This window comes from Alexandromys fortis, unplaced genomic scaffold (assembly GCF_014885135.2).
Source record: "Alexandromys fortis isolate MF-2015 unplaced genomic scaffold, M_Fortis_MF-2015_v1.1 scaffold_165, whole genome shotgun sequence".
NCBI lineage: Eukaryota > Metazoa > Chordata > Mammalia > Rodentia > Cricetidae > Alexandromys > Alexandromys fortis.
Genome location: NW_026068038.1, coordinates 2,617,980 through 2,644,492, shown reverse-complemented (window position 1 = coordinate 2,644,492; position 26,513 = coordinate 2,617,980). Strand labels below are relative to the sequence as shown.

Below are 26,513 nucleotides of genomic sequence, written 5' to 3'. Positions count from 1 at the left end.
TACCAAAGGAGATAACATGAAATGCCAGAGGCCATAGAGCGGGTGCTGGGAAACCAAGGGGACCTCAGGGAGAGGAGGATGGGATATAAACTTGAGGATGCATAGGGATTGTTGGCATCTGAGAAAGCATGCCAGGATTGAGTTCTGAGTATTGCTGTGGATGGACTGAGCTCTCAAAAGGGATCTCAATTCTATTTTACAGCCATGGAAACCAAGGCCTTGTCTACAGCTGTGCATGGGGTTGAGCTCAGGGGGAGGGGGAGGGTCACCTTGGGCCTTCTGTCATTCAGGCATCTATGACCGGCCAGTCCATCTCCGTGACGTTCTCCACCCCCGTAGACAACTTCAGGTACACACTGTAAAACTGTTTAAAGAGCTTGAGAGCAGTGAGTGTAGACGTGGGAGGCATCGCTTTCTACCAGCCTTTGAATGGAAACCAGCGCCCTTCATGGAAATTCACACCAGCTGGCTTTTATGAAAAGGGAGCCCAAGACTGAGTCTGCCTGGCTCCTCAGGACCCTTTGCTAGCCAAATCTTGGGCTCCAGCTGACCTGGTGGTGTGTGGCAGCTCCTACTGGGAAAGTGTGGCTTTTGTGTATCCCGTGGTAAGCTGGGCGGGGCCTGTGAATGACTCTCAGGAACATTTATTTTTGTGCAAACCCAGGCCCCTTAGCAGGTCACCTCAGAGGCCTGGGTGAGGGGCAAATCAGGTTCCAGGTCCCCAACTTTCAGCCTCCACAGCTGCTGGTCAAGACTTATGGAGTTGGAGATCGGGCATGTTTGCTTTCTCAGGGGACCAAGGAAAGAAGAGGCCAAGCAATGGCCAGACCGAGGTTGGATGGGATCTGCCAGGCATGATACCCCCATGTATACCAGATGGTACCCCCAGTGCCAATTCAGTAGTCATAGGGACCCACCCAGGTTGTGACAGGAGGGGCCTTTGGGGACGTGGTGCCCTCCCTTCCTCGCAGACTCAGCAAGTACAAGGCTTTATTCTCCCTAGTGGTCTGCAATTAGACGCACATGGTGGCAGGGCTGCCGGTGAGCTAGAAGCAGAGGAAAAGAGTGCTGCATGGGGGTGGGCCTCTGGAGTGGTCTAGGTCCTGGAGGAAATGGCTGGGTGCCCGTTGCAGGTCTGCACAGGCTGGGGTGTGGAATGAGGCCCACTGGATCTAAGACAACAGGCCGGCCCGTCAGTGAGTTTGTCACACCGAACGTCTTTATTAAGTGCCAAGGGTCCAGGCGGTGCGGCCCCGCAGGCTCATTTCACGTGCTCGGCGGCGTGAGAGGAACAGTAATACTTCTTGTGTGCGATGAAGGTGGACAGGCTGCTGAACCTGATGTTGCACAGGCGGCAATAGCGGTGGCCACCACCACCACCTGACGCAGGAGCAGACACGGTCGGGCCCTTGGAGGGTGTCCGCACGCCTTGATCTGTGGGGTCAGAAGGCGTGTTCTCAGGACCTGGGGATGGGGAGCGTGGCGCGCGGCCCTCGGGGCTGTCACGCGGAGCACGTTCAGCGGGCGTGCGGGGCTCGGCGCCCGGGCAGGCCGCGGGTTTGGCTACCTGCAGGCCGTGCGCCAGGCGCAAGTGCTCCACTAGGTCGCCGCGCACGCGCCCGTTGGGCGGGCAGTAGGGGCAGAGGGCGGCAGTGCGCAAAGGCGCAGCGGGGCACGAGTATTTCTTGTGAGCCAAGTAAGCTTCGAGGCTGTGGAAGCTTACGCGACACGCGGTACACTCGTGGTAATCAGCTAGGGCGGGCAGAGGGGCAGGAGGATCCGGTGTCTGGCGACGGGGTCGCTTGCTCAGGTCTATGGGGCCGTCGGGCACCGGGCCTGGCGAGGGCGTGGGGGCGGGACCGGCGCTTGCGCTCGCCGGTCTCGGAGAGGAGGGCAGCTCCGACGTGGAGGCGGGGACAACAGGCACAGGGGCGGGGCCCACTGCGGGAGGCGGAGCACCGGCTCCGGGTAACTCGTACAGCTTGCGTCGCCGGCGCGTGCGCACAGGCGGAGCTGTCAGCGCCGGTGCCGCAGGTCCCGGGGCCGGTGTGAGTACGGGTGGCCGGCGCGGTGGCGGGTCGTGGCGCGAGGCACAGTAGTAGCGCTTGTGCACAGTGTAGGTCTCGTGGCGGCTGAACCGGATGTTGCAGGCCTCACACAGCGTGCGGCTGGGATCGTCCTCCGCATCGTCCACCGAGCTGCCCGGGCTCTGGCTGCCCTCGCTGCCCCGGCCAGCGGCCTCCGCCTCTGGAGTGGTCGCGCCACCCGCCTCTTCCTCTCGCGGCCCGGGCCCCGGCGACGAGCGCTGTGGGTCTGCCTCTGCAGCTGCTCCTGGGGTCGCGCGGGCCGGCCCCGGGGCTGCCTTGGGTTTGCGCACAACGGGCGTGTCCTCGGGCGCGCGGCGGCCAGAGCAGTAGAGGCGCTTGTGCACGTAGAAATTGTTGATGTTGTTGAAGGTGATGTCGCACTCAAAGCACGTGGCACCCTTAGTCCCGGGGAAGAGGCCGGTAGGCGTTCCCACTGCCCCGGAGTTCCCAGCGCCCTGCTGCAGCCGGCTGTGCACCAACTCGGACATCTTGGCCAGGATCTCTGAGGCCTGTGGCGTTGCGGAGCCGGTGGTCGAGCCCGCGTCCGGACCAAACACATACTGTGGCAGAAAGAGCGTCCCGGCCATTGCTAGCTCTCCAGGCCCCGGGCTGGAGCCTGGTGTGGGGCTGGACAGTTCTGTCTTCACTCTGACTGGAATTGGGCTGTGCGGTGAAGGTGTCCGAGAAGGAGCCTGGGGACCTGGCTCTCCCGGACCTGAGGCATGGGCTGCTTCGGGTTCCTCTGCAGCCTCCACCTTGATGGTTCTGGGGGCTGCGGGGGACTCGCTGCTGCCTCCATTTTGGGGGGGGACTCTGGTCTCTCCGTTGGTGACTTCGGCTAAGGCCTTACTGTCCAGTCCTGAGGATGGGGTGGGTGCCTTATCAGCAGGAGCCAGCGGACCATGCATCAGTGAGTGCTGCTGGAAGCCTGTCAGGCCATCTACAAGAACAGAGGACTGCATGTCAGGCCTGAGGCAGGCCCAGTGTAGGATGGGGCAGACAGAAGGGATTTAGGACAAAGGTTGACAAAGATGCCACGTGTTGCCTGTGAAAGCCCCCTCCATATCCACTTATCACAGGGTCAATGGGGTCCCAGTATGGCTGCTTACCTGGAGGAAGTTTGGCTGCTGGGTGTCCAGCCCCTGGCGAGTAGATCTCACCCTTGGAGCCTGGCTGGCACACCATGTGGTTTGTCACCAGGTGGCTGTAGAGGATGTCCCTTGTGGTGGATATGAAGCCACAGTTGTGACAGACACCTGCAGGCCATGCTGTTGTGGTCAGGGTCCTGGAGCTGAGGTGTGGCCCCAGAGACCCCCATCCCGACCCTCTCCAGCCCACCTACCGCTGAGCGTGTCCGTGTGCACCTTGAGGTGGCGTTCACAGTTGGCCTTGGTGGTGAAAGCAGACAGGCAGATGAGGCACACGAAGGGACGCTCTCCTAGAACATGGAGATGAGAGGCTGTCTAGGATCCCAGTGACAAGAAAGGGACACTGTGGACCCAGGCCCTTTTTCTGTTTCTTATCAGCCACATTCCTCCCAGGGTCCAGGCATATACTTAGCCCTATATTACATGCCCAGGCTGTGGAGAGGGGCAGGAGAGCTGCACGGGCACAAGGTAGCAGAGTAAGCTGCACCAGGGGCAGGCAGGGGGCACTCACCACTGTGGCTGCGCATGTGGATCTCCAGCGAGCTGGCACTGGGGCAGCTCTTTCGGCACTGCGGGAAGGGGCAGACACGCTCATTGGGGTAGGTCTCCTTGGGCTTCTCCTCAGTCGCCGGGGCAGGGGAGCCTGCTCGCTGGCGGCTGGCGCAGTAGTAGAGCAGGTGGGCTTGCAGGTTCCGCTCGCTACGGTACCAGATCCCGCAGTCTTTGCAGGGGAAGACATCCTCTGGTGGGGGTGAAGAACAGACCGGCAGTGGGTATCTGATGGTAGGGGCTGGCCTGGGAAGCCTGTTTGTGATGACTCCAAGCTGAGGTACCGGCTTTTGATAACCCAGCTCCCCTGTCAACGTATCCCTCATGGCTACGGTCCTGTCAGGAACGGGAGCTCTGAATGATCAGGTCACCCATGCCCCACAACAGTGACCTACTCATGAGTCCTCTTCTCACCCAGGCTCTGGGGGTTCTCCCGTCTCTACCGTTGCCTTAGGGCAAACATGCCCCCCTCTTCCACCGCACATTCCTCAAGAGACGTGTACCCAGATCCCCTGGGGGCTGAGCCCTTTCCACCTTAGCAGGCTGTGTGCAATCTTCTAGCACTTAGGTCACCCTGCATTAGCTGGGTACTGTGCTTCAGTTCAGTGTCTTACTGGAGCACAATTCAACCCCCTCCCCCGCGCGCACGTGTGTGTGAAGAAACTGCACCTCTTGCATGCTGAATACCCAGTACTTCTGAGTTGCACCCCAGCCCCAATCTTTGACTTGAGTGTCACTCAAAGTCTGACCCATCTGACCCAGGGAGTGGCATACTTACTGTTGATGACCGCAGTGGCGAGAATGGATGCCATGCCAGCCTGCTGGGGCAGCAACTGGATGTCTGTGTGCACTGGAGCTGGGCCTCCAGGTTCTACTGGTTCCTGCACGGGGTGTCTGGGAGTACTGTGGGGCTCGGTCACAAGGAGCACATGTAGCAGTCCACCAGAAGGTATCACCTTGGTGACCCTGCACCAGAGGGCGTCATCTGTAGGGTACAGGCATGTATAATGCTGGGATCAGTAATCCTGGGCTTACAGTGTGTGTGGGAGAGTCCTTCCTTTTGTCCCTCACATTGCGAGGTAAATGTGTTCAGGTCCACAGTTGTGGCTGACTGGATTTGAGGGGTGCTATCTTGTGTCTGAGCAAGGATTGGGGCCATTACATTTCCAGTAAAAGGTGTGTATGGGAGAGGCAGCAACAACTGAGGGGATCTTGAGTAGCCACTTGGCTGGGGGGGAGGGCCCCCAGAAAAGACAATCCCTTCATCCTGTTGAGAATTGGCAAGCTGCTGTTCCCAGAGTGGCCTGTAGAGGGCAGCCTAAACCACCAAAAACCAATGTGCCGGCCAGCAGGTCTATCTTCCGGCCTGGAACTCTGAGGCTGTGCTCTCCTGTGAGCTGCGGGCAGGGTCACTACTGGCCTCAGTTCCAAGTCAGTGGCCAGTCCCAGCACAAAGTGGAAAAAGAAAGGAAAATGTGTCTGTCCTAAGGCAGCAGGAGGAGCTGAGCTGCAGTGTAGAGCCTGGGTAAGTCCCATTATGGGGGCAAAAGGTGATAGAGGGGAAAAAAATGACTCAAAGACCATAGGATTTCTGGGGTCATTATGAACCTGTCTGCTTGGCTCAAATTTCTCAAAGTGCAGGCCCTACCTAGATCATGTGACTTTCATCATCGGCCCTAGAAGGGTCCTTGTCTTTTGTGGATAGCATACTTGGGCAGTACTGTTATCAACACCTATGGGCAGGGCAGACTTAGTGGTCCAAGCACATGGCTTGCGAACATCGAATCTGGTGCTGGGCATGGTGCTCTCTAGTACAGGCTGCCTGCCTTCTGGCTGCTCTCTCTGGATCTTTAGACCACCCTTTGGTAAGGTGGGGAGCATGGTCCCCTCGATCCTGCAGATAGAGAAACTTTTGGATCTCCCACTTTTAGAAGGCTGGAGGGATGGGGGAGGGGATGCTCAAGGTGATGGGGGAGGGGGAACTCAAGTAGGAGGAAGTCATTTGGCCATAGCCTGTTCCCATTTTCTAGCTGGAGCAACAACCTGGAAGGCCAGAGACTTAACCCCAGGTCCCACAGTGAGTAAGGGGTGGCTCTGGGTCTCAGCACAGTCAGTCTAACAGAATCCAGGCTGGGTCTCAGGTTGCTGCCCTTCAGGCTCTACCTGAGCCTAGGTGGAGAAGCAGCGATCTCAGTGGCCACAGAGGGGCGCAGTCCAGGCCATGCAGCTCTGTGTCAGTAGATAGGATTTGCCTGGGACTGCAGCTCCCAAGATTGTCCCTCATCCTCTCAGATGGGTGTGCTCTCAAGCAGTCAGACTGTCACCCTCACCCAGATAGGCTGGTGTCCCTTTAAGAGCTGGGCCAGACAGAATCAAATGGCCCCACTTTCTGAAAGACCTTAGAGGGGAGGGGGAGGGAGGTATGTGAGACACTGACCTTTCCTGTAGATCTCTGAGTTGGCTTCAGCTTCAGTCAGGGCCTGGGGTAGCATCCTTAGCCAGCAGGCCTCATCCACCAGCAGGGTCACAGCCAGGCCCTAGGGAAGAGCAGGGGCAGGGAAGAGTCAGACTAAATAGCAGTGCCTGTTGGGACTTCCCTGTGCAGTGGTGGTCAGTGGTCTGGCAGCTGATATGGCTGGGACGTGCGTAGTCCAAACACTGTGATATTTGGAGGCACAGCAGGGAGCTGCTCTTTCCAAGGGCAGGCATTATTCTCTCTTAGAAACAGGTCCGGAGAGATCAGCAGTGTGCCCAAGGGTCTGTAGACCTGCTCCCTTGCTGCAACAGCGGCTGCCTGCAGGGAGCTACAGGATACCAGGGAGGGAGAGAGACCCTTGTGTGCCCCTGCAGTAGAGCTTTCCTTTCTAGTGCAGGGCGGAACTTTTATCCCCGTCCTTTCACTGGCAGCACTGGCACACCCCTGTGGTGGGGGCCAGCCCAGCCAGCTGCGCTGCTGATCCGAGTAAAGGGCAGGGGTAGCCGCGGCTCCGTGCCCTCCTCACCATCACATAGGCAAGGACACCAAGGCTGCTAAAGGGTGGGGGTGGGGTAAGACGGTCCAGCCTGGGTCTATGCCACACACTTCCTCTGCAGCTTGGTCTAGACCTGGAAGGAAAGAGCTCTGGGCTCAGACCCCAGGGCCACCAAAGCTGCTTATTTCCTGCCCCTACACCCTGGCTCTCAGCCCAGCAGTAAAGGAAGTCTACGTGGCTGTGTCTCAGGGCAGCCCAGGCTGGAAGGCTGAGCTGGGATTTAGCCTCACGTGGAAGATGGGACACAGCCAGTGGCAGGCAGGAAAGCAGGGGCAGATGAAGCCCTGTCCTGTTTGTCCTTGGGGTGTGTGTGACTCCTGCCACCCAGGGCATCTCCCCTCCTGTGGGGCTGAATCTCAGCCCTGGACACAGGGACTTAGGCACTATGTGTAAAAGTACAGCTCACGCCCGTGTATTATCCTGTCGGTCACTCGCCGTTTTATCAAATAAATACCTTTTAACCAGAAACCTGTACCCCAGGAACTTTTAACTGGAGGCCAGAGCTCGTTCTGTGGGTCCTAGGGAGCCCTGTGGTGCTCATGGCAACTGGCTCCTTGGGTAGGAAAGATAAACAGCTGGCTGGGCTAGGAGGAGAAACAGGGCCGCTGATTGCGTGGGGCACCACCCTGCCAGGACCGTGCTTGGCTTTCCCGGGTTTCCTCATACGTGGTGCCCATATAGACTCCAAGGCCAAATGTCGGGGTCTAATTCAGGCTTGACCTTTCCCTGAGACCCTGTGGGCCAACTTTTCAGAGACCCCATGCACACGGCATAGAGCCAGTAAGCTAAAGTCTACTAGCTGGGAACTCCCAGTGACCATGTAACATGAGGTCAGTACAGCCCAGTCAGGTGGCTTCCACGTCATCTGCTTGCTGCCACGTGGCTTGTCATGGAACAGAGAGTGGAGATAAGCTGGCTCTGAAGGGGGAAGCCTAGAGTTGTGCAGGTGACACCTATACCTCTGGCCTCAGTTTCCTATATATCAGCAGAATGGAGTCCATGACACAGTTGCTATGAAGATAGAGTGAGAGAAGCTCCTGCCGGCTGTGGACTCCTCCCTGTCCTGCCACCGGCTCGCAGGGGGTCCCAGGAAGGTCGTGACCCTCTCTATGGCCCTTTCCTCCAGGGACACTGATGAGTGTGGGCATGCAGGGAGCAGACACACGGGCCACGACTGCCCGCCTCCTTGCTTGAAGGATGACATAAACAGGATGGTTTCTCTGGGCCCAGATGTGAGCTTTAAAGGGTCTTGGGCCAGGCTGGCAATTGCCAGATGTCCACGGAGGGAATGCATCTCACCCACCCAAGAGCCTGCTTCAGATCTGTTGGTGTGGGGGCTGGCTCATTTTTAATGGGTACCTTGCTGACCCCCAGGGATGCAGAGGCTAGGTGTGCCTTCAAGGTTACAGTTGGGTAGCCTGGAACAAACCAGGCGGGGCAATGCACCCACACGGGGGCCTGTGATTCCCACAGTCTAGCTGTTCCAGGCCAGAGCAGGTGGCTGTCAGTGAGGTGGCTGGGTCTGGCCCTCCCTGCCTCAGCCTTCCACATCTCTAATGAATATTAATGAGCGGAGGAGGGTGAGAAAATTAATCTGCCTGATCCTCTGATGGGCGCTGCGGTAACGATATGAAATCTAATTATTCGTCCCAATATTTCTAAACCCTCAAACTGAGACTGACAGCCTCGCAGTCGGTTTAACGCTTATCGCTCTCTGGAGCAGCATGTTCACGGCATGATAAAAACACGCGCGCACCACTTTGCTGACGCTGCACAAGCGGTTCTTTCTGTGGAGGTCCCAGTGTAGGGAGCACCATACCGCATCCCCCGCCCCTCGGCATTGCGGCATGGGCTGCAACTTAGAGGAGCAGAGCGGGGAGGGGCTGTTGCCCATCATCACATCAGCTCCCCAGGGAAACGGGTCATGAGATCCTGACTGCCCCAAAACAGATGTCCTGCGCCTCTATCCGTGGTCCTTCTCCTCTGTTTCTGGGGGAGGGGAGCTGTCATCCCACTGTGTCAGGGTAGGTTGGGATCTGGGACAGGGGTTACATTCCCTCTTCTTCCTGTCTGGATCTCTCAGGCCCTGGAGATTGGAGCACAGCTCAATCCCACCTGACATCCCTGGTCAGTTCCTGGTTTGGCCCAGAACCTCCACGGCAGCTGGGGCTACTCTTTGACCCCCTCCGGCAGAGGCTTGGGTGGCAGAACAGGTTGAGGTCCTTTAGTCTCTTTCTTGTTTCTGAGCAGTGCGGGAGTAGAAGCTCCTCTCTGGTGTTGAAGGCACCAGCCAAAGCCCCACAGGGTCCTCCAGCCCCATCCATGGGCAGCAAGGAACAGGCCTGCATGGGGTCCTTTTTATTTTTCAGAGGGGAGAGCTATGAGACAGGTTCTCCTGTCTCGCCTAATCCAGGCTGGCCTTGAACTTGCTACATAGTCAAAGATGACTGAGCTATCAGCCTCCTGCTTCTGCCTCCTGACTCCTGGTATGACAGGTGTGTACCCCATGCCTGGTTTATGTAACACTGGGGATTGAACCCAGGGTTTTCTGCATGTTAGGCAAATATTGTACCAGTCAAGCTCTATCTTCCGTATGGGGCTTGTGTTTAATTCTCACAGCCTGGCCCTTTTGCTAAGACCATCAGAGGCATGGTGCAGCCATCTCTCTCCCTGGTCTCAGTGCCTCACCCAGGTTCCACTCGATCTCTACAGGTGTGTCCAGGTTAGGGAAGGGCCCTGGCTTTCATCCCACTTGCTGCCCCTAAAGCCACCATTTGTCTCTTCTTCCTGGCTCTAACTCACCCCAGCCCCCAAACTAAGATAACGTCAGCCACTTTAAGTTCTCTTGTGGATCTGAGCCTGTTCTCATTCCCCCAACAACAGAGAGAGCAGTGTCTCAACTCTGTGGGCCGATAACCATCAGAAACCATATCTGTGCACCATCTGCTATGACAGCCTTATCTGAGGCTGTTCTCAAACCTTGCTGTCCAACTATAAAGCCATGTATAGGGAAAGCAGGCCTTCTCAGGTGGGCAGCTTGGCCCAGAAGTGGCATCCCATACTGCTGCCTGGACTCTAGGTCTCCATGGGCTGGAGAACCAGAGCTGAGGCCTGTGGTCATAGGGTGGCTCCAGTTATAGCCCCTCTCCTGATCCCCCCACTGTGCGAATACTGATCCACTCATCTTCCTCAGTGAGGGCAGCCCAGGGCTCCTTCCTTTTCCCTAAATGCCCACGGCCCATTTCACAGGTGCAGGGCCGAGGCTCACCAAGATGGCTATGCACAGGGAATCAGAATCAAGGTCTGAGAAGCTCCGCCCCATCCCAGTGGCCTTTCGGTCACATAGTCACTTATTCGGTTATTCAGGCCTCAGTCCCTGAAGGCCAGCTGTGTGCCAGGTTCTAGGGACAAAGGAAATAGGAAAAAGGAAGGACCAGGGCCTGCTAAGAGCCAAGGACAATAGGAGACAAGGGACCAGCAAGTATCAGGCCTGGGCTTTGTGTTAGACTAGCCGGGAGAGTGCTGGCCACCACAGGCAGAGAAACGCGGCAGCGACTCTGACTCAGGAGAGCAGTGATCACCTTGGGGAGGGTCACAAGTGTATGACTCCTGCCATCCTTGCCAGCCATCCCTCTGTGTGGAAGAGCCTGCTGCTCACCTCCAGGCCCCAGCCTTTTATCTTGGGGGTGGGGGTGAGGGTGGGCTTCAGGGCCTATGGACAAGCTAGCTGCAGGTGGGCCCAAGGCTATGGCTGCCTGGGCTCAGGAGCAGGTGGGCAAGCCTGGCGATTGGGTATTTCCCAAGCTCCTACCACAGCATCAGGGAAACTGAAGCCTGGAGAAGAAGGGTGCCCAGGCCTGCACAAGGCCAGGTGCAAGTCTAGACTAGAAGTAGTCCACTTCTGCTTCTGACTGGCGACCCAGCCGGATGACACTCCAGACTATTCCAATCTCTGTGAAGTCACCAGGATTGTGAGTGATCTCACTTAGAGAAAGGGTCTTTGCAAATCTGTTCAGAAATCAAAATGAAGATATGAAAGTGCCTGGAGCAGGGCAGTCCTAGGCCCAATAACAAGTGACCTAAAAGGAGAAGAGACTCTTAGAGCCCATTCCCTATGGGAGAGGGGGGATACCATGCTCAGCCTAGATACAGGGAAGGACCTCGGTCTGCCTCAAGTGACAGACTTTGTTGACTCTCCATGGGAAGCCTCACCTTCTCTGAGGAGAGGATGGGAGTGGGGTGGGAAGAAGTAGAGAAAGCAGGAGAGGGGAGGGAGAGGGAACTAGGGTTGGTATGTAAAATAAGATTAAAAAAAAAACTGGAGAAAGGGCAAGGGAAGAGGAGACCCACATGAAGTCTGTAGCAGACAAAGTGAGGGCCAAGGGTCCTGGGGCTCCCAGAGGCCTCAGGCAGACTCTGCCTCAGAGAACCACAGGATCGGCTCCGCCCACTAGGGTCGGCTCCACCCACTAGGGTCGTGGCCTCTGTCTTCAACTATTTCAGAGCATAACTGAGACACCAGGTTGTAGCACTCGGGCATCTATGGAGGATCTTCCTGCTATCTGAGAGCACCAGTCAGCCCTTTCCAGCTGAGGTTCCCGAGGCTGGGCTACTGTCTCTTCTGAGGTGCTTAGACAGGGCTTGCAATGCCTTAGCAGGTCAGCACGGCAGGACAAACACAGTCTATCCCTGTCTGGGTAAAGCAGCGGTGGGCACAGCTGGGCTGCACGTCCTGGTTACACAGGGATGTGGTTTGTAAACCAAGCTGCCCCAGCACTCCCTAAAGTCCCTAGCTAGGATGGGGCCTGAGGTGAGTCTGGGCTTTGCCATGCTAGCCTAGGCTCCAAAGTTCAATCCTCAGGTGAGAGGGCCCCAGGACATTAGGGGGTGACCTAAAGGCCATTCTATACTTAAGTCAAGACTTGCCCAAAGCCACGTGGAGGCTGGGTCCAGATGGTCTCGCTTCAGTCTCTCTAGCATCTTTCCCTGCTTAGCTGTCATGGGCCCTCCCCGGCTTCACTGATGTTATGGTGGGCTCCTGGCCAAAGTAAGTAAGTTCAGGGGAACAATGAACAGGCAGAACCAGCAGAGCCAGGCTGGGGTGGATGGCTATGCAGTCACAATCCATCTCGCCATACACTTATATACCCATTTCTGTGTCTGTTTATCCACTCCTCCACCCATCCATCCACCCACCTACCAACCATCTATCCACTTGTCTTTCCACCCATTCATCCTCTTTACCCTCGATCTGCCCATCTGTCCACCCATACATGGACCCACCTGCTCAGTCACCCACACACCTAGAATCCATCTACTCATCTATCCATCTGAGTCACCATGTATGCATCCATCCATCCACCCATCTACTCCCGTTTACCCACCCATGCACCCGCCACCACTGACCGGTCCACTATCCACTTAGCACCCTCACCCCCTCCTCCCTCATGAACCCATTCTGAACATTTTTGGGGAGGGTACATCTTGGATCTGGGACCCCAAGAAGCTTTTCCAACTGTCGCCTTTTACAGGCAATGGAAACCATAGCAAGCCCTAGATTCAAGAGCATCACCTCTCCACTCAGGACTGCGTGACTCAGTTTCTCTCCTGGACACTAACCTTGGATATCTGGTATGGGTGGGCATGTTGGAGGGAATTTCTCTTTTCAACTCGTCCCCATGGTGAGCAGCCCCCAGCCTAAGAGAAACCCAGGAAAGGGGCCTCATATCTGCACGCGCTCCCTCCTCCTTCTCCAAGGGGAGAGGAGGAACTGCCTGGCGGCTGATAGGGCCATGGGGCAGGAGGCGACTTCTTCCTCAGGCTGCGGGGAGAACTGGGACCCATCAGTCGAATTTGATAAGAGCCCGCTGAATGTTAGCAAAAATATTTAGACAATAAACGAAGTATCGCAAAGGCACCCATATCTTTCAGAAATCAATCATCTGTACCGTGTGTCTGGACGCTTGGCGCCAAGGCAGAGATAGTGCCTTGCTGGGGAGATAAGGGTTAATCAAGGATTTAATTCTGTGAGATAGAGGGGAGGGAGGGAGGTGCTTCCTCCCTCTTCTAGGAGCCTCAGAGGCTTTGTGACTGCACTCGATTGGCCAGCATCTCACACCTGGGCTGGAGTCTACCTTCCTGCCACCTTCCCGGGCTGAGCTATGCCAGGAGACAAACTGGAAACAGAGGGTGACAGGGACAGAGGCTCTTGTGAGGAGGGGTGGCTTGAGATGGCAGGAGAAGAGTTTGGGCTGGGTTCTAGCTTTCCCTCAGCTTTCTGGATCCTGGTGATTTAGGTAAGAGCTTCAGGGCCTTAGCTTTGCCATCTATAAAATGGGGACGTTTGAGGATAAGGAGATGGGTAAGTGGGTGAAGACACTTGCAATATGCATGTCTGCAATATGCAGTCTGGCAATATGAGTTCATTCTCCAAGACCCAAGAGGTGAAAAGCACAAATAACTCCTGTAAACTGTCCTCTGACCTACACACGTATGTGCTGGTACGTGAGTACGGAAACACGGATGGACAGAGAAGAAGGGGAGAATACATTTTAAAAACCGGGGATAGTGACCTGCCCTAGGGCTGGGGAGGATGCCATGGAGAATGTGCCTGGGACATTCTTATTTGTCCTGGCTTAGGCTGATCATCCCGAGGAATACAGAGGAGACTGACACAGGGGACACCGAGACCTGGGTGCCATTTCCTGGCAGACTTGCCTTTGCTCCTATTGCTACCTGAGGGTTTTCCTGAGTGAACATGGAGAAAGGGGCTACCAGGTTCATGCTTGCACATGGACTCCAAGTCACTTGCTGTCTGCTGCACAATGACATGCTCACCAAGTAGGTCCACAAGAATGCCCTGGCTTCCTTCCTGCGGGACCTTAATCAGCTGTGCTGTGTGTCATGACATCCCTCCCTGGGCCAGTCTCCTTCCCCAGGCTGACCTGGACATGTACAGGGTCAACTATCACTCTAGGCCTATCTTACTTACTCCATGTGGTCGCCAGCAGGCAAGGGCACCATTTCATAGAGCACAGACTGACCTTATCATCTCTGCAGGCCTAGGCTCAAGGAAGCCTCTTGGTTCCATGTGAACTGCCTTTGGTCCCAAGGACTCTGAGCAGGAAGGAGTCTGCCTGCGACAGCAAACAGAAGACCCCAGGTGGACATGCTCAGCCCAGGGCCAGCTCCTGCTCTCACTAGACAGCCTGGGACAAGTGTACCTATCCTGGTGGCTGAAAGGCTATGTGGCTAGGCCACAAGCCTCTGTAGGTGGCTTATCTGAACCCAGTGAACCTTTCCCAACATGAGAAAGGCTGTCCCAACAGAGATTCTGAGTCACGACATATGGCTGGTGCAGAAAGGGCTGTGAGGGGTGGTCCGTGCCAGGGACCTGTCTGCTGGTCCCCACCTGCCGATGGACACTGTGCCAGCAGTCTGTGCTTTCGTGACGTTTCTGAAGGAGAGAGTGTGGGTCCACGTGTGTGTGCAGCATCCTGGCCTCCAGATGCAGGGGAAGGACAGCTCGCAGTCCCTGCCTCACCTGCAAAGGGCACTAAGGAGGCCGTCCAGACTAAGGAATCCAGCATTGTGTGGCACTGGTCGGCCAGTGAATATCTGGGGTCAAGCCACACCCAAATGCCACGTCAGGAAGCACGGCCTACACCACATAGAGACACCTCATCCTAGGCTTAACAGGGCTAGCCTCGGAGTTGTGGGACATTGCACAAGCCCCTCCGGTTCCTGCCCATCAGCTGTCTATGTCGCTGCCCCATGTCTGTACTCAGACCTCTGTGTCCTAGTGTCCTTTTCCATCTGAAATGATTTCAAAAGGAACCCACGCATCCCAGCAGGAGGAAGCCAGGCTGACTTGCCATAACAGAAGCCCTCTCAGAAGCAAGTCCAAGACAAACGGCAATGCAGTTGTGTGGCGGGAAGGAGACTGCCTTAGGAAATATCTGCCTAGGCAGGGCTGCTATAGGGAGCCAGCTGAGCCAGGGCCGGAAAGCCACGCCCACGCCAGCACCTGTTCCTGGGTCAGAAGCAACTTCTTACCTTAGCTGCTGCCCGTCCCATCCCCCGCCACCTTTCCCTCCCAACCTTGCTGCTCACTCCTTTTGGACCCCCTTCCTTTTCTCTGCTGGGTTCCATTTCTCTAGGAAGTCACCCTGGAACCCTCAAAGCCCAGTATCATGCCCTTCAGAGTCCTCCCAGGAAATCCCTCCCTTTTACCCACGACTCTTTGGGTTCCACCAAAGTTCCCCATTGGGTAAAGGTGAGAGATTTGGTTGGCTAGTCAGGGTTCAGCTCCTTACCGGTTCTTCCTGCTCAGGGGATAAGGCTGTGGTCTGGATGCTCCCTTGGAATGGGCCCCAGGACAGGCCCTCAGTGAGGCTCAGTCGGGCCCGCACACACCTCTGCCCGTCCTGCAGTGCCAGCTCCAGCTCCTCTGAAGGGAAACATGGCGGGGTGAGGTGGCTGCTTGGTGACCCCCCAGCCCACTTCTGTCCCATAGCTCCTACTCCTGGTCTGGTCCTAGGGCCAGACCTTTGTCCTTTTTGAGGACACGTTGGGTTGCAGAAACACCACTGAGGGGTGGACAGGTAGGCCACACACTACATGCAGAACCTTGTGCCCGAGGCCTGATGGGGACCCTTCACAAGACATCACCTATAAAGGGGATTGTCCCTTGCATGTGGAAAAAGGTCCGCAGGTGTGACTAAATTAAAGATGAGATAAGATCACCCAGGATTAGCAGGTGGTTCTAAATAAAAGCCTGTCTTTAAGAAAGGCAGATGGAGAATACAGAGGCCAGAGGGCATGGCACATGAGGCTTCTAGAACTTCTGATGGATCATAGCCTGCAGGCTGGGACAAGGAAACCCTTGGTTATACTAATTGGTATTAGCTGTGGGACACATGGACACCTGGCCAGCCACCTGCCCTAGCTGAGCCTCTGTTTCTTTAAATGAGGCGGGAGCATGGTCATTCCCTCAAAGGGTGGTACTTCCCCAGGCCACACACCCTCTGCCCTGTCCACCTGCTACCTAGGCTGCCAGCCTGTGGCGACCTCACATGGCCTGACCTGGTCCCCTGGCCAGAGTGCTGTGGCGGCCCCACTTCCTGGAGCCCCATCAGGCAGGCTGTGGCCTTAATGGGCACGATCATCAGATAACTGGCCAGCTAATGGTGGAGATAAGGTGTAAATACGCCAGGAGGCCCCGTGGAGAGCTGTAACTGGGCCTTTGTCTTCCCCGGGGCTGATAAGATGGCAGTGGACCAGGGCTGGAGGCCAAGGAACCCCGCACCCCTTTATCAGCCTGGGAGTGGGAGAGGGGTTGAGGGGCCAGAAGGCAGGCTCTACCCTTCATAAAAGCAACCAGCCCTCGGCAGCTCACCCAGGATACTGTCCTGGTGCAAGGCTGTCCTACTGGCTCCCTCTCCCTCACCTTCTCTTGCCCCACAGGGGCAAAGCTGACATCAGGAGGGTCAATGCCATCTACAGGAGCAGGGACAAGGCCTGGGCAGCACTGTCCCAGGAGGGATGCAGAGACCAGCTCCTGTGACATTTATTTCCAGGGTGGATGATGAAACTGAGGCCCTGAGAGGCCCACTGCTGGCAGCAGGTGTCAGTATCCAAACCTGTTGCTGTGACAGTGACCCGCCAGCTTCCCCTGTTCTGGGTGCTTATGCCTTTGGTCCCCACATAATGGTCCTCAGGACAGAAATGGGATTAGTAGAGAGTTCCTTTAAGAGTCTGTGTTTAAAGCTTGGCCACCCAGCATCCCACCTAGGGTGTCAGGAAGGGGACAGAGAAGCTCTATCCTGAGAAGGGTGTACCTGGATCTTGAGACAGATAAGTCATCTGCCCCCACATGACTTCTCTTTTGTGTCTAGAACATTCCTCAGGAGATGGGGACACCTTCGTCTGAGGCTGTGTCCTCACAAACTGGGCACAAGGTAGGGAGGCTGTTGATGCAGGTCACCCTGAGGGTGTGGCATGGACAGTCCCACAGCCACTGCCATCCGTGCTGCTACCTGTGGGGGCCAGGCCCTCTTGGACAGCTCCAGGCTCTAACTTGCCTCCAGCCCTCATGGGGAAGGAGGCAGTCGGTGCCACCCCCTTACTCACCCACCGGCAAACGGCCCTGCACCCTAATCAGAGTTCACGGCCATGGCTCTGCCTTCCAGATAAGAACATGGCTGGCATTTCCCACGGCAGCCAACCCATCCTCTGGGTATCACGCACTACCAGAGAGGACTGGTTGCTGATAAGGGCTGTGGCCCCTCTCCCAGGGGGACAGCACTACCACTCTGTGCTCAGGGACTGGGAAAGGCCTAGGAGAGGTGGGGATGTACAACAATCACTATGGTAACACACCTCTCTGGTCCAGGATCCAGGTCAGCCAGTCTGAGGCTACTTTCTGAGGCAGATAGGTGGGGGGGGGGGGCAGCTGGCCTCATCCTAGGCCCACTCCAGCAGCTTGTACAGGGTGACCTGAGCCACTGTGCACAGCAGCTCTGGTGCGTTCAACATTCAGTTTCATAGAAAACCTAGCTCCTGCCCCAACCCGTTGTGGTCCAAAACTAAGCTAGCACCTAGCAGAGATGCTTACCTAGCAAGTCAAACAGGACCAGAAAAGCGGGGTTGAAGAAGTTGTCCTTTTCTGAGGACTCTGAGACTGAGTGCAAGAAAGCAAGCCCGGGCTTAGGGATGGAATGGCACGCTGGGAGACCTGGCAGGTGAGGGCTGGACAGAGAGTTTTCTAGAAAACCTGGAGCTCCACAGTGGTGACAGGAGACCATGTGGTCATGATCTCGTCTCTGGGTTTGTGGCACATGTTCACTGTCAGAGCCTTAAGAGGTATCAGGGGGCAGGGACTGGGGCCACAGCTTCTAGCCTGGGGATTCTAGGAACAGGGTGCTGTTCCAATGCCCTCATGGGCACAGGCAGCTCCTATGGTGGACTGTTATGATGGGTTCCAGCCTGGTTCAGGCCTTGGCCACCTGCTCCCTCAGCTGGAGAATGGGAAGGTGCCTTTTGTCTCTTAAAGCCTGCAGTCCTAACATGAACCTTGGTCTCTTCCTCTGGGCCATAGCCCAACACCAGATATGACTTATGGGGTTCCTCCTGGCGTACCTGGGAGGCTCAAAGAGGGTCAACAGCCAGCTGCAATGTGCACAGTCAGAGTCGCCACACAACCTCACTACTCTTTTGAAGGGTGACAGAGGAAGGAGCAGTTGGCGTCTTCCAGGGCTGAAATAGTCTGGACCTGGTTTCAGTTTCTCAAATGCTCTCTGGTGGACTCTTGACAAGAACCTGGCTGTAACTCCGGGCCCAGCACTGGGTCAAGGGCTAATTTATTCAGGTAAACAACTGTACACATTGCTTCTAGAACACGTGCTAAGACTTAACTGCATTTCCCAGAACCATCTTCGAGGAACCTAATGCATTTTTCTCTGTTTGCAATGCTAGTCATGCACAGCCCTCAGGGCGCTCGCCCTCCCACCCCAGGATCCACCTCCTCAGCTGGAGCCTGCCTGGGGGTGGGGGTGGATCTGGCTATTGTTGGGGTGCCCTGGGTGGCAGAACTGTGTTCAAACCAACAAGGCCAAATCTTGACACTGCCCTAGTGGCTGTGTTCCTGTCCTGCTGGAGCCTCAGTTTTCTGTGTTGTTGAAGGAGTGCTCACACGACATCCTCAAGAGCCTGTGCCTGGCTAGCACTTGAGAGGCAGAGGCAGGTGGATCTCTGTGAGTTCAGCCTAGTCTACAGAGCTAGTTTCAGGACAGCTAGGACTGCACAGAAAAACACTGTCTTGAAAAACTGGGCAGGGGGAGGGAGAGTCTGGGTCTGTAAGGCTAAGGGGCCATGTTTATGACAGTGTTGAGACCAGTCTCAGGTGCTGCCCTTGGCCCGGGAGCTCTTCAGACTTGGCTTGAGGCCCCTGGGTTCCAGCTCTGCCTTGAAATCTAAGTGGCTTCCCTTAAGAGCATGCACAGAACCACCAGTACTGGCACTGGCCTCCTCTTTAGGCCCAGAGACCTTATGCAAATTCTCCAAGGTCACAACTCCAAGTGTGGCCATTCCTTTTTTTTTTTAATGTTTTATTTATAGTGTGTGTGTGTGTGTGTCTGTGTGTAGGTATGCCATGTGTATATCTAGGCTCACATAGACCAGAAGAGGGCGTCAGAGTCCCTTGGAGTTGGAGTCCCCCTGACAAGAGCGCTGGAAGCCAAACCTGGATCCCTGAAAGAGCAACAAGTGCTCTCAACCACGGAACCATCCTTCTGGCTCCCCAAGCATGGTCACTCTTTTTTTTTTTTTTTTTTGAGACAGGGTTTCTCCGTGTAACAGTCCTGGCTGTCCTGGAACTCACTTTGTAGACCAGGCTGGCCTCAGACTCACAGAGATCCACCTGCTTCTGTCTCTCAAGTGCTGGGATTAAAGGCCACCACCGCCTGGCCCAAGTACGGTCACGCTTTAATCCTGACCTCAGAGTGCCCTCTAATGAGACCCCGAGTCACCCCAGTTTTCCCGTGTGAGTATGGCCCCATCTAGGAGGCTGTGCTGTGCTGTTCTGGAGAGTCAGCAAGAGGGTTCTTTCACCCCAAATGGGGCCAGACCTTGTGTCAATGGCCAGGGCTTCTGGAGCACCAAACCAACCACCCAAAACCCCCACCATGCCCTGTGGAGTCTGTGGTTGGTATGTGGGTGCCCACCAGCTCACCACCAGTACCTACTTTATCTAATCAGCCCATCGTTCCCTCCAACCCGCCCTGTGGCTCCTACAGGGCAGCTGGGGAGCGGCCCCTATCACAAGAATCGCCCTGTTTGCTTTTGATAAAAGTCATAGTAAAGGAAAGAAAAAGGCATGAGCGGGGAGGGAGGGAAGCCCCAGTCTGGCGACATCTAGAAGGTTCTGCAGACATGAATATAGAACAGGGTAGGCAAACTGTCTGGCTCAGGGGACATCTGCTCACGCTAAAACCAAGGCCCAGAAAGATCAGGTGATTCCCCAGAGTCACACAGCCGATGAAGGAGGGGTGGGAACATGTTCTCTGGACCAAGTCACACTGAAAGGCAAATCCGGCTGTAAAAAGGGGCCTATGTGTTATGCCTGCCTGCCCTGGCTTGGTTGCTGAGGCCTCAAATTCTCTGTCTGCTAAACAATGTTTAGAGAAGATGGCGGAGAGGGGGGGGGAGGTGGGGGGGAGGGGAAGGTATTGAAAACAAGTCTGAAGAGGTCAAGGGGCTTTCCTGAGGTTACATGGCTATTAAGGAGAGTTTAGCCAGTAACCTCTGACCCCAAACTCATGACCCCAACTCAGGTGGTGCTGGTTTACTCACAGCAAATCCCCTGTGTCAGGCAGCTGGGTATGCCAACCTTGTTCACAAGAGTTCCCATTTACAGATAGGCGTGTGAGCAGCAATAAAGGCAGAAAATGATCCTGAAAGCCCAGCAGGGCCTCAGTGCTCACTTGCAGGGAACATCAAACCTGTGGCCACTGGCACAGCCAAGATGGAAGGATTCTGTCAGGTGTTCTACAGAGGGAGGTGATGGCACCAACCAGGAAAGATGCAGAGCAACAGACACCATCGACACAAGCTTGAGCACACCTTCAGAAATGGAGGCACAGCAGGCTGGGATGAGCTCCATGGGAAATGGGAGGCTCTCTGCCCTGCCCTTCAGGAGGCAGGTTCTGACCTCGCAGGCGCCTGGAGCTGCCAGCTACCAGGGAAATGGGAATTGGTCAGCTGGCTTTGTTAAAGTCTGATTTCTGACAGCATTTAGTATTTCTGGCCAGGCTGGGATGACTGGGGGTCGGTCACCAGAATGCTGGGTTCAAGTCCGGTAAGGATGTGACCCACTCATACCAGAAAGCAGTTCTGCTCTGAACCTATGTCCACCCTTGGGATGGCAGCAAAAGACAGTACTGGGCCACACTGGTGGAGAGCTGTCCACAACAGCTCAGGGTGGGCTGGTCCATGGGGTGCTGCACCAGGATCCCAGGAAGCCTCATGCTGTATTCCTCTCTGCGCCCATCCCCATCCCCACCTGTTCACAGTGACTCACACCTCAGAGGAAATAGGTGTCTAGGTCCCTAGATTGTGAGCCCTCAGGGATATTCCAGGCATCATGTGTCCCAGACCCAGGAGGGTATTGTGCCTGGGAGGAGGAGCAGCTGGTCCCAGGGGGGCGGGAGAGCACCGCTGCTTCTGTTCTCTACTTCTGGGAACTTTTTTTTGCCTGCCAACCTACCTCTTCCTCGGGTCCAGCCGCCACTCTGGTGGCCCTGGGGAGGAAAAGGCCAGTCTCAAGCTTGCTGGCTAGGAAAAGGTGCAGGGTGAGGTATGTGTGCGTAGTCAACATGGCCTAGGGTCTGGTGCCACTGGGAACCCCAATCACTGGTGCTGGGTGGGAGGGCTGGTCCAGAGTGCTGAAGCCCTGCCCCTTGCAGCTAGCCCATGGCGCCTCCCTGGTCTTTGGGACTGTGCTTGTTGAGTATTGATTTTTTGACATGGAGCAACAGCTAGCCTTTATCGGCTGAACCCTGGCCCTTGCTAATGGCAGATCTGGGTTCACCTGGGAAGAGCAGGTTCTGCAGGGTGGGGTTTTTCCTTCCTGGGATCTGTGGCGGCCTCTCAGAACCTGGGGTAACCAAGCTTGTTCTGGGGAAGGGTTGGCTCTCACTGACGGTACATCTATAGGTGTAACCGAGCAAGGGATGCTTTCCTCCTGGACAGTGCCCAGAGGAAGGTGACTTGCTCTTCCTAGGTCCCAGTATGGCTCAGAGCCAGGCTTCTAGCTCTGATCACCCCCTACTGAACCCAAAGACAGGACTCCTTGGAGAGGGGCACTACCTTCGTCTCTTCAGAACAGCCACAGCAGCCAGACAAGTAGAAGTACCATGGCAGCCGTGGCCTGTGTCAACAGATCCCTTAGTGGCTTGTGTGCCACACCCAGGTGAGGGGCTCTTTCCTACCTACCCCACATGCCTGAGGAGGCTGCAAGTCATGGCTTCCAGGTTGCTCTGAAGCACAGATATGTCTTTACTAGGCTTCTTTAAGAGCTCCATGCTGGATGTTCCCTTCCCCCCCCCCCCCCCCCCCCCCCCCCCCCCCCCCCCCCCCCGCCCCCCCCCCCCCCCCCCCCCCGTCTTCCCCCAGGATGAGGACAGGAAGCCCCATCAGCCTAGAGGCCTCACATCTCCCTGTCTACTTGTGATGGCCTGGACACTCTGGTCCTTGCCCAGAGCCTGGCTTCAGCTCAGTGTACCCACCCACCTTGTTTTTTGTCCTGTGCCTCCTGGTGCCACAGGTTTCTGGTCTAAGTGGTCAGAAGGGTGGATCTGAGGGCATGTGAAGGTCTGGAAAGTGGCTGCTATTGCCAAGGTGGGAAGGTGAGTCCTTTCTGACCTGGAGTGACAGCTGTCCACCTTGCCTACAGGCACTCACATCTTGGGGCCAACAGCTGAGAGCCAGGCAGGTGCTGGGAAGGCCAGCAAGTCGGGATGCAGCCACCACCTGGAGTACATTCGTCTTTCAGGGCCTGAGCACCTGCTGACCCTCTGCACACAGAGCAGAGGCTCCTATGAAGGAGGTATACCCAAGTGGGGAAACTGAGGCCTTGACTATAGGGTCGCAGTCGCTCTGGGTGTTAGGCCTTGGCCCCGGGGTGGGTCAGATACTGTAGAAGTTGGGAGACAAGGAGGTTTAAGGGCTTTTTAGTATCTCCTCTCAGAAGAGCCATCTGCAGTAGCCTTGGCCTTCAAGGCCTCTGTCAGCTTTATCTTGAACTTGAGGCCAGGGGTCATATTGGGGCACTGAGAGTTCAAACCCAAGCCTCTGACCTGGCTCTGTCCTTCTTTAAGCTTCCTGACTGGAAAAGGGAAGAGGATGGGATGACATGGTGTGAGCAGGGGCTGCTGTGGGTTCAGAAAAGGGGAGCACTTAGCAGGCTGGACCTGCCCTAGATCCCCACATCTGCTGCCGCTCCCTGCAGACCCTGGAGTCAGGCTAGGCCTTGCAGCTTGTGGTCCTGGGGCACTTGTCCTGGGGGCACATTGCCCTGTCCCACCATTCCACTTTCTGCATGTGATCTAGAATGCAGCGAGTCTGCAGGGTAGGCCTAGGGGCAGGGAGAATTTGGGCAGAACTAGCCAAAGGTGGGGGGGGGGGACAGTATGCAGCTTGCTGGCTCCATGTAAGCGGCATGGAGCTGTGACAAGCCTGACAGGTTCAGGGACTTCCTACAGCATTTCCAGGGAGTCTGCATCTCTCAGAATGATTCCCACTCTCTTGTATAATTTTACTCCAATACAGGGTTTCTGTGTAGCCCTGGCTGTCCTAGAACTCAGAGATCCACCTGCCTCTGCCTCCCAAGGGCTGGGATTAAAGGCGCTCACCACTATTGCCCGGCTCTTGTAGAGATTTTTTTTTAAAGGTCAAAATGTTCTCTGGCTTCACTACAATGGCCATTCTCGTTGCCCTTCAGTTCACACTCATGGTCATTCTGGATAAATGCCCAGGGCTCCATCAAGTCCCTGCTTGGGCAGCAAAGGGATCCAACGCACCCAGACCAGTCATATTGTGGGGGTTGGGGGGCACAGAAGCTCAGGGGATTGAAGGACAAATCCAAGGCATATGGTGATTCCAGGGGACCTGGATAACCCAGCTGGGGGCAGGGCCGGGTGGGCAGGGCCCCCATGAGACACAATAAGATATGATAGCATCTCGCCTCATCTCAGGCCGCGCTGGGCCCTTGCGTGCAGGATATGACCAGCCCTCGAGCCGACGGCGGCCCCTTTGTCCCATCTCTGGGGACCGATCTTATCAGCTGCGTCCACCGCCTCCATAATGGAAAAAATGCAGTGAGGAAATAAAAAGTTACGCACAGCAATAGAAGGGTAATAAATAAATAAATAAATAAATAAATAAATAAATAAATAAGGAGCCATCGTGGCTATGGGGAAGGGGTGCCTCTCAAAGAGCAGCGGTATGTCATAGGGCTGGCAGGGAGTGGGTGGGGGTTGCTTCCTGGCTCCCATCCTGGGTCTGGGTAAGCTTTGGCAGCATGTTGGGTCTCATGGGGCGTGTCTCATAAATGCTGCTCATATGAAGGCAGTGATGCTGCCTCAGTTTCCCTTCTAGGGCAGGGTGAGAGAGAGGGGAGGTAACATGTCCCAGTAGCCATGGGTCACAGTACTGTGGACCCTGGACCTGTGTGGATCCCAGTCGTGGGTATAGGGAAGCACAACTTTGCCCCACTTCTGCTTCTCTGCCTTACCCTAGTCACCCTCTCCACATCCCAGTGAGAAAGGACAGCTTTCTGGAGGAGGCCATCCCTGCTACCCGTAAAAAACGGGAGGACCCAAGGTCACCTCACGCCCCTGTCTTATTTCTATTAGATACTCGTGGTCATGATAGAAACAGCTGGTGCAGCTGTAGCTCTGGCCAGGACTGGGCAGGACAGTTAGAGAAGAGACTGGCAGTTGGCGTTGGGTCTTACTACCGTGATGATGGTGCTGGCAGGAGCGATTTGCCAGTGACGGTGCCCGTGGCCAGTAAGCCAGAGGCAGTGCTGAAGACAGTACCAACACTGGAACTCAGACAGCAGCAGTGACCACACAGGTGGCACCAGTAACAACAGCTGTCCCCTACCACACACACGGCTCATCAAGAGCAGCCCATCCTTTGTGGGGCTCAAGGCAGACCTGAGGCCACCATTCTGAAGAGGCCATGACTCTCAGGGTTAAAATGACATATAGACCTTACAACCGGGGAGGGGACAGGTGGGAAACTGCTGGAAGGCAGTGGTGGAAGCTCCCCTGGCAAGGCTAGGACTCCCTTGCTGATGTCTAGGCCAGCTGTGGGGCTGCTAGCTGGGCAGGAAGCTGGTGGGAGGGCGGAGAAGGAAGCGACTTGATTAGTGCCGCCACCGAGATAGCTTGCCCTGGCCACGAACAGCGGGTCCCGGAAGCGGGTGAGGTCAGTAGGACAAATGCGGTGGCCAGCCTGGCCTGGGGCCCCTTCTAGGGCTCCATCTGCATTTCCCACTGGATGTCCTGTTGTCTGTCCACTTACCCTCTGCCTACAGTGTCCACTGAGATGCCCTTGAGCTGAGATGTCACGGTAGGTAGACACTCCTAAGAGGTAGGCCTGTTCAGTTGTCTCCAGAACTGTCCAACTTGCTCATCTGCCTCAGTTTCTACATCTGTAACGGGGTACCACAGTGGCTCCTGCTGCCTGAATAGTGTACTCTAGTTTCTGCTGAAGTCTTTTTGGAGTTCTCTTTACACCAGTGGAATCTGCTCCTAGAGCAGACCTTCCTGCACGCTTCGAACCCTACTGCTCCTGATGCCAGTCCACCAGCTGTGCCTTGGGGGCCATTCATCAGGTCTCAGAAAGAGCACTGTAAGAGTCCGGACCCTGGGGTTCCTAGCCAATCCCTACCCCCACGTCTCAGACACATTTCTGCCACTCTAGTTGCTGCTCAGAGGAGTCCTTAATCCTGAGATTTGTAACAGGCTGGCAAGAACCCAATGCTCAATGTATGAGAAGCAAGGAGGGAGTGGGAGCCAGCACGGGGAGGAGGGCAGTGATGGGTCACCTGTGTAGTCCTGCTAGTGACAGCCCCCCTCCTCTGCGGTTTCTAGGACCCAGTGCCTCAGAAGTTATCAAGGTGGAATCGGAGCCAAGGCTAGCCCAGGACTCATGTGGGCAGGGCCAGCAGGCAGCTGGGGTGGGGTGTGTGTCTGTGTCCATCTCCATCTGTCAGCCATGCTCCCACGGCCCAAGCTGACCCAGGCTATGACCTCTGAACCCTGTTTCCAGGATAATCACCTACTTACCACAGTCCTTCCTCGATGGACTCCTCTACCTCTGAGCTTCCTTTTTCCTCACCCTGCATTTAGGTCTAGATGTGTACATTCAGTTCAGGCCTTTCACTGTGGCTTCTGCCCCAACACACTATTCCTGGGCGGGTGATGATATATATAATGGCTCAGAAAGTCCCATTCTGACACCATCTAGAATCATGTCTGGGGTGGTAGTGTCTCCAATAAATCCCAGAAGGGCAGGGTCCTCCCTGTGTCTTTCCAGCCCCAGAGGAACTCAGTGACGATTCAGGAAGAATATGCCTGACTGTAAAGATACAGTTTCCTTAGGTCTTTTCATCCTAGCTTCAGATTGCTCGGCAACCCTGGAGTCTCAGAAGAACAGTCTTCAAAGGGGCTCTGAGCTGCTGGACTGGTCTCTGAAGCTGACCCCAGAGTGACCCCTGTCATCTACCAGTGCCCCCTCCCCCGCAGGCTAATCTAAGACAAATAGGCTATCACCCTCCACGCCAGGCCCCATGATAACACAAAATAGCTGGAATGATTTTTTTCCCACCCACACATGCCAGCTAGTTAGCCGTGGGGAGGGGAGCATGGCCAGCTATCGGCTCATCTCCCAGGCTGTCCGTCAGGACGAGCCGTCCTGCCTCAGCCGCCAGATAACAGGCCTTGAGGTTCACACAGAAACCCCGGGCCTGCGAGATTAGTTAGCCGGACACAGTCTAGATAACAAGCTACTGCTCCATGAGAGGGAGGGGTCCTAGTCGCCTGCTTCCCTGGGACCCTAGGCAGGAGATCTGGCTGGGGCCTCCAGCAGGAAATGACCAACAACACCTCCTGTGGCCCTAGCAGCAGCCC

The 26,513-nt window shown here is 55.9% G+C and overlaps 1 protein-coding gene across 5 annotated transcripts in view; it reads right to left on the bottom strand.

Annotated features, from left to right (window-relative positions):
• Window positions 1-1,197: 1,197 nt before the first annotated feature.
• Zfpm1 (zinc finger protein, FOG family member 1) overlaps window positions 1,198-26,513 on the bottom strand; it is a 58,677-nt gene continuing 33,361 nt past the window's right edge. For 3 of the 5 annotated variants that reach the window (XM_050165174.1, XM_050165175.1, XM_050165173.1), the window contains exons 4-10: window positions 15,132-15,265; window positions 6,222-6,321; window positions 4,563-4,769; window positions 3,747-3,977; window positions 3,430-3,525; window positions 3,197-3,343; window positions 1,198-3,027 (exon numbers count right to left, since the gene is read on the bottom strand). In XM_050165174.1, coding sequence (XP_050021131.1) covers window positions 1,262-3,027; window positions 3,197-3,343; window positions 3,430-3,525; window positions 3,747-3,977; window positions 4,563-4,769; window positions 6,222-6,321; window positions 15,132-15,265 — 2,681 coding nt within the window. In that variant the 3' untranslated portion in view covers window positions 1,198-1,261. The remainder of the gene's footprint in view (window positions 3,028-3,196; window positions 3,344-3,429; window positions 3,526-3,746; window positions 3,978-4,562; window positions 4,770-6,221; window positions 6,322-15,131; window positions 15,266-26,513) is intronic. The other 2 variants (XM_050165176.1, XM_050165177.1) reach the window with 2 other exon arrangements.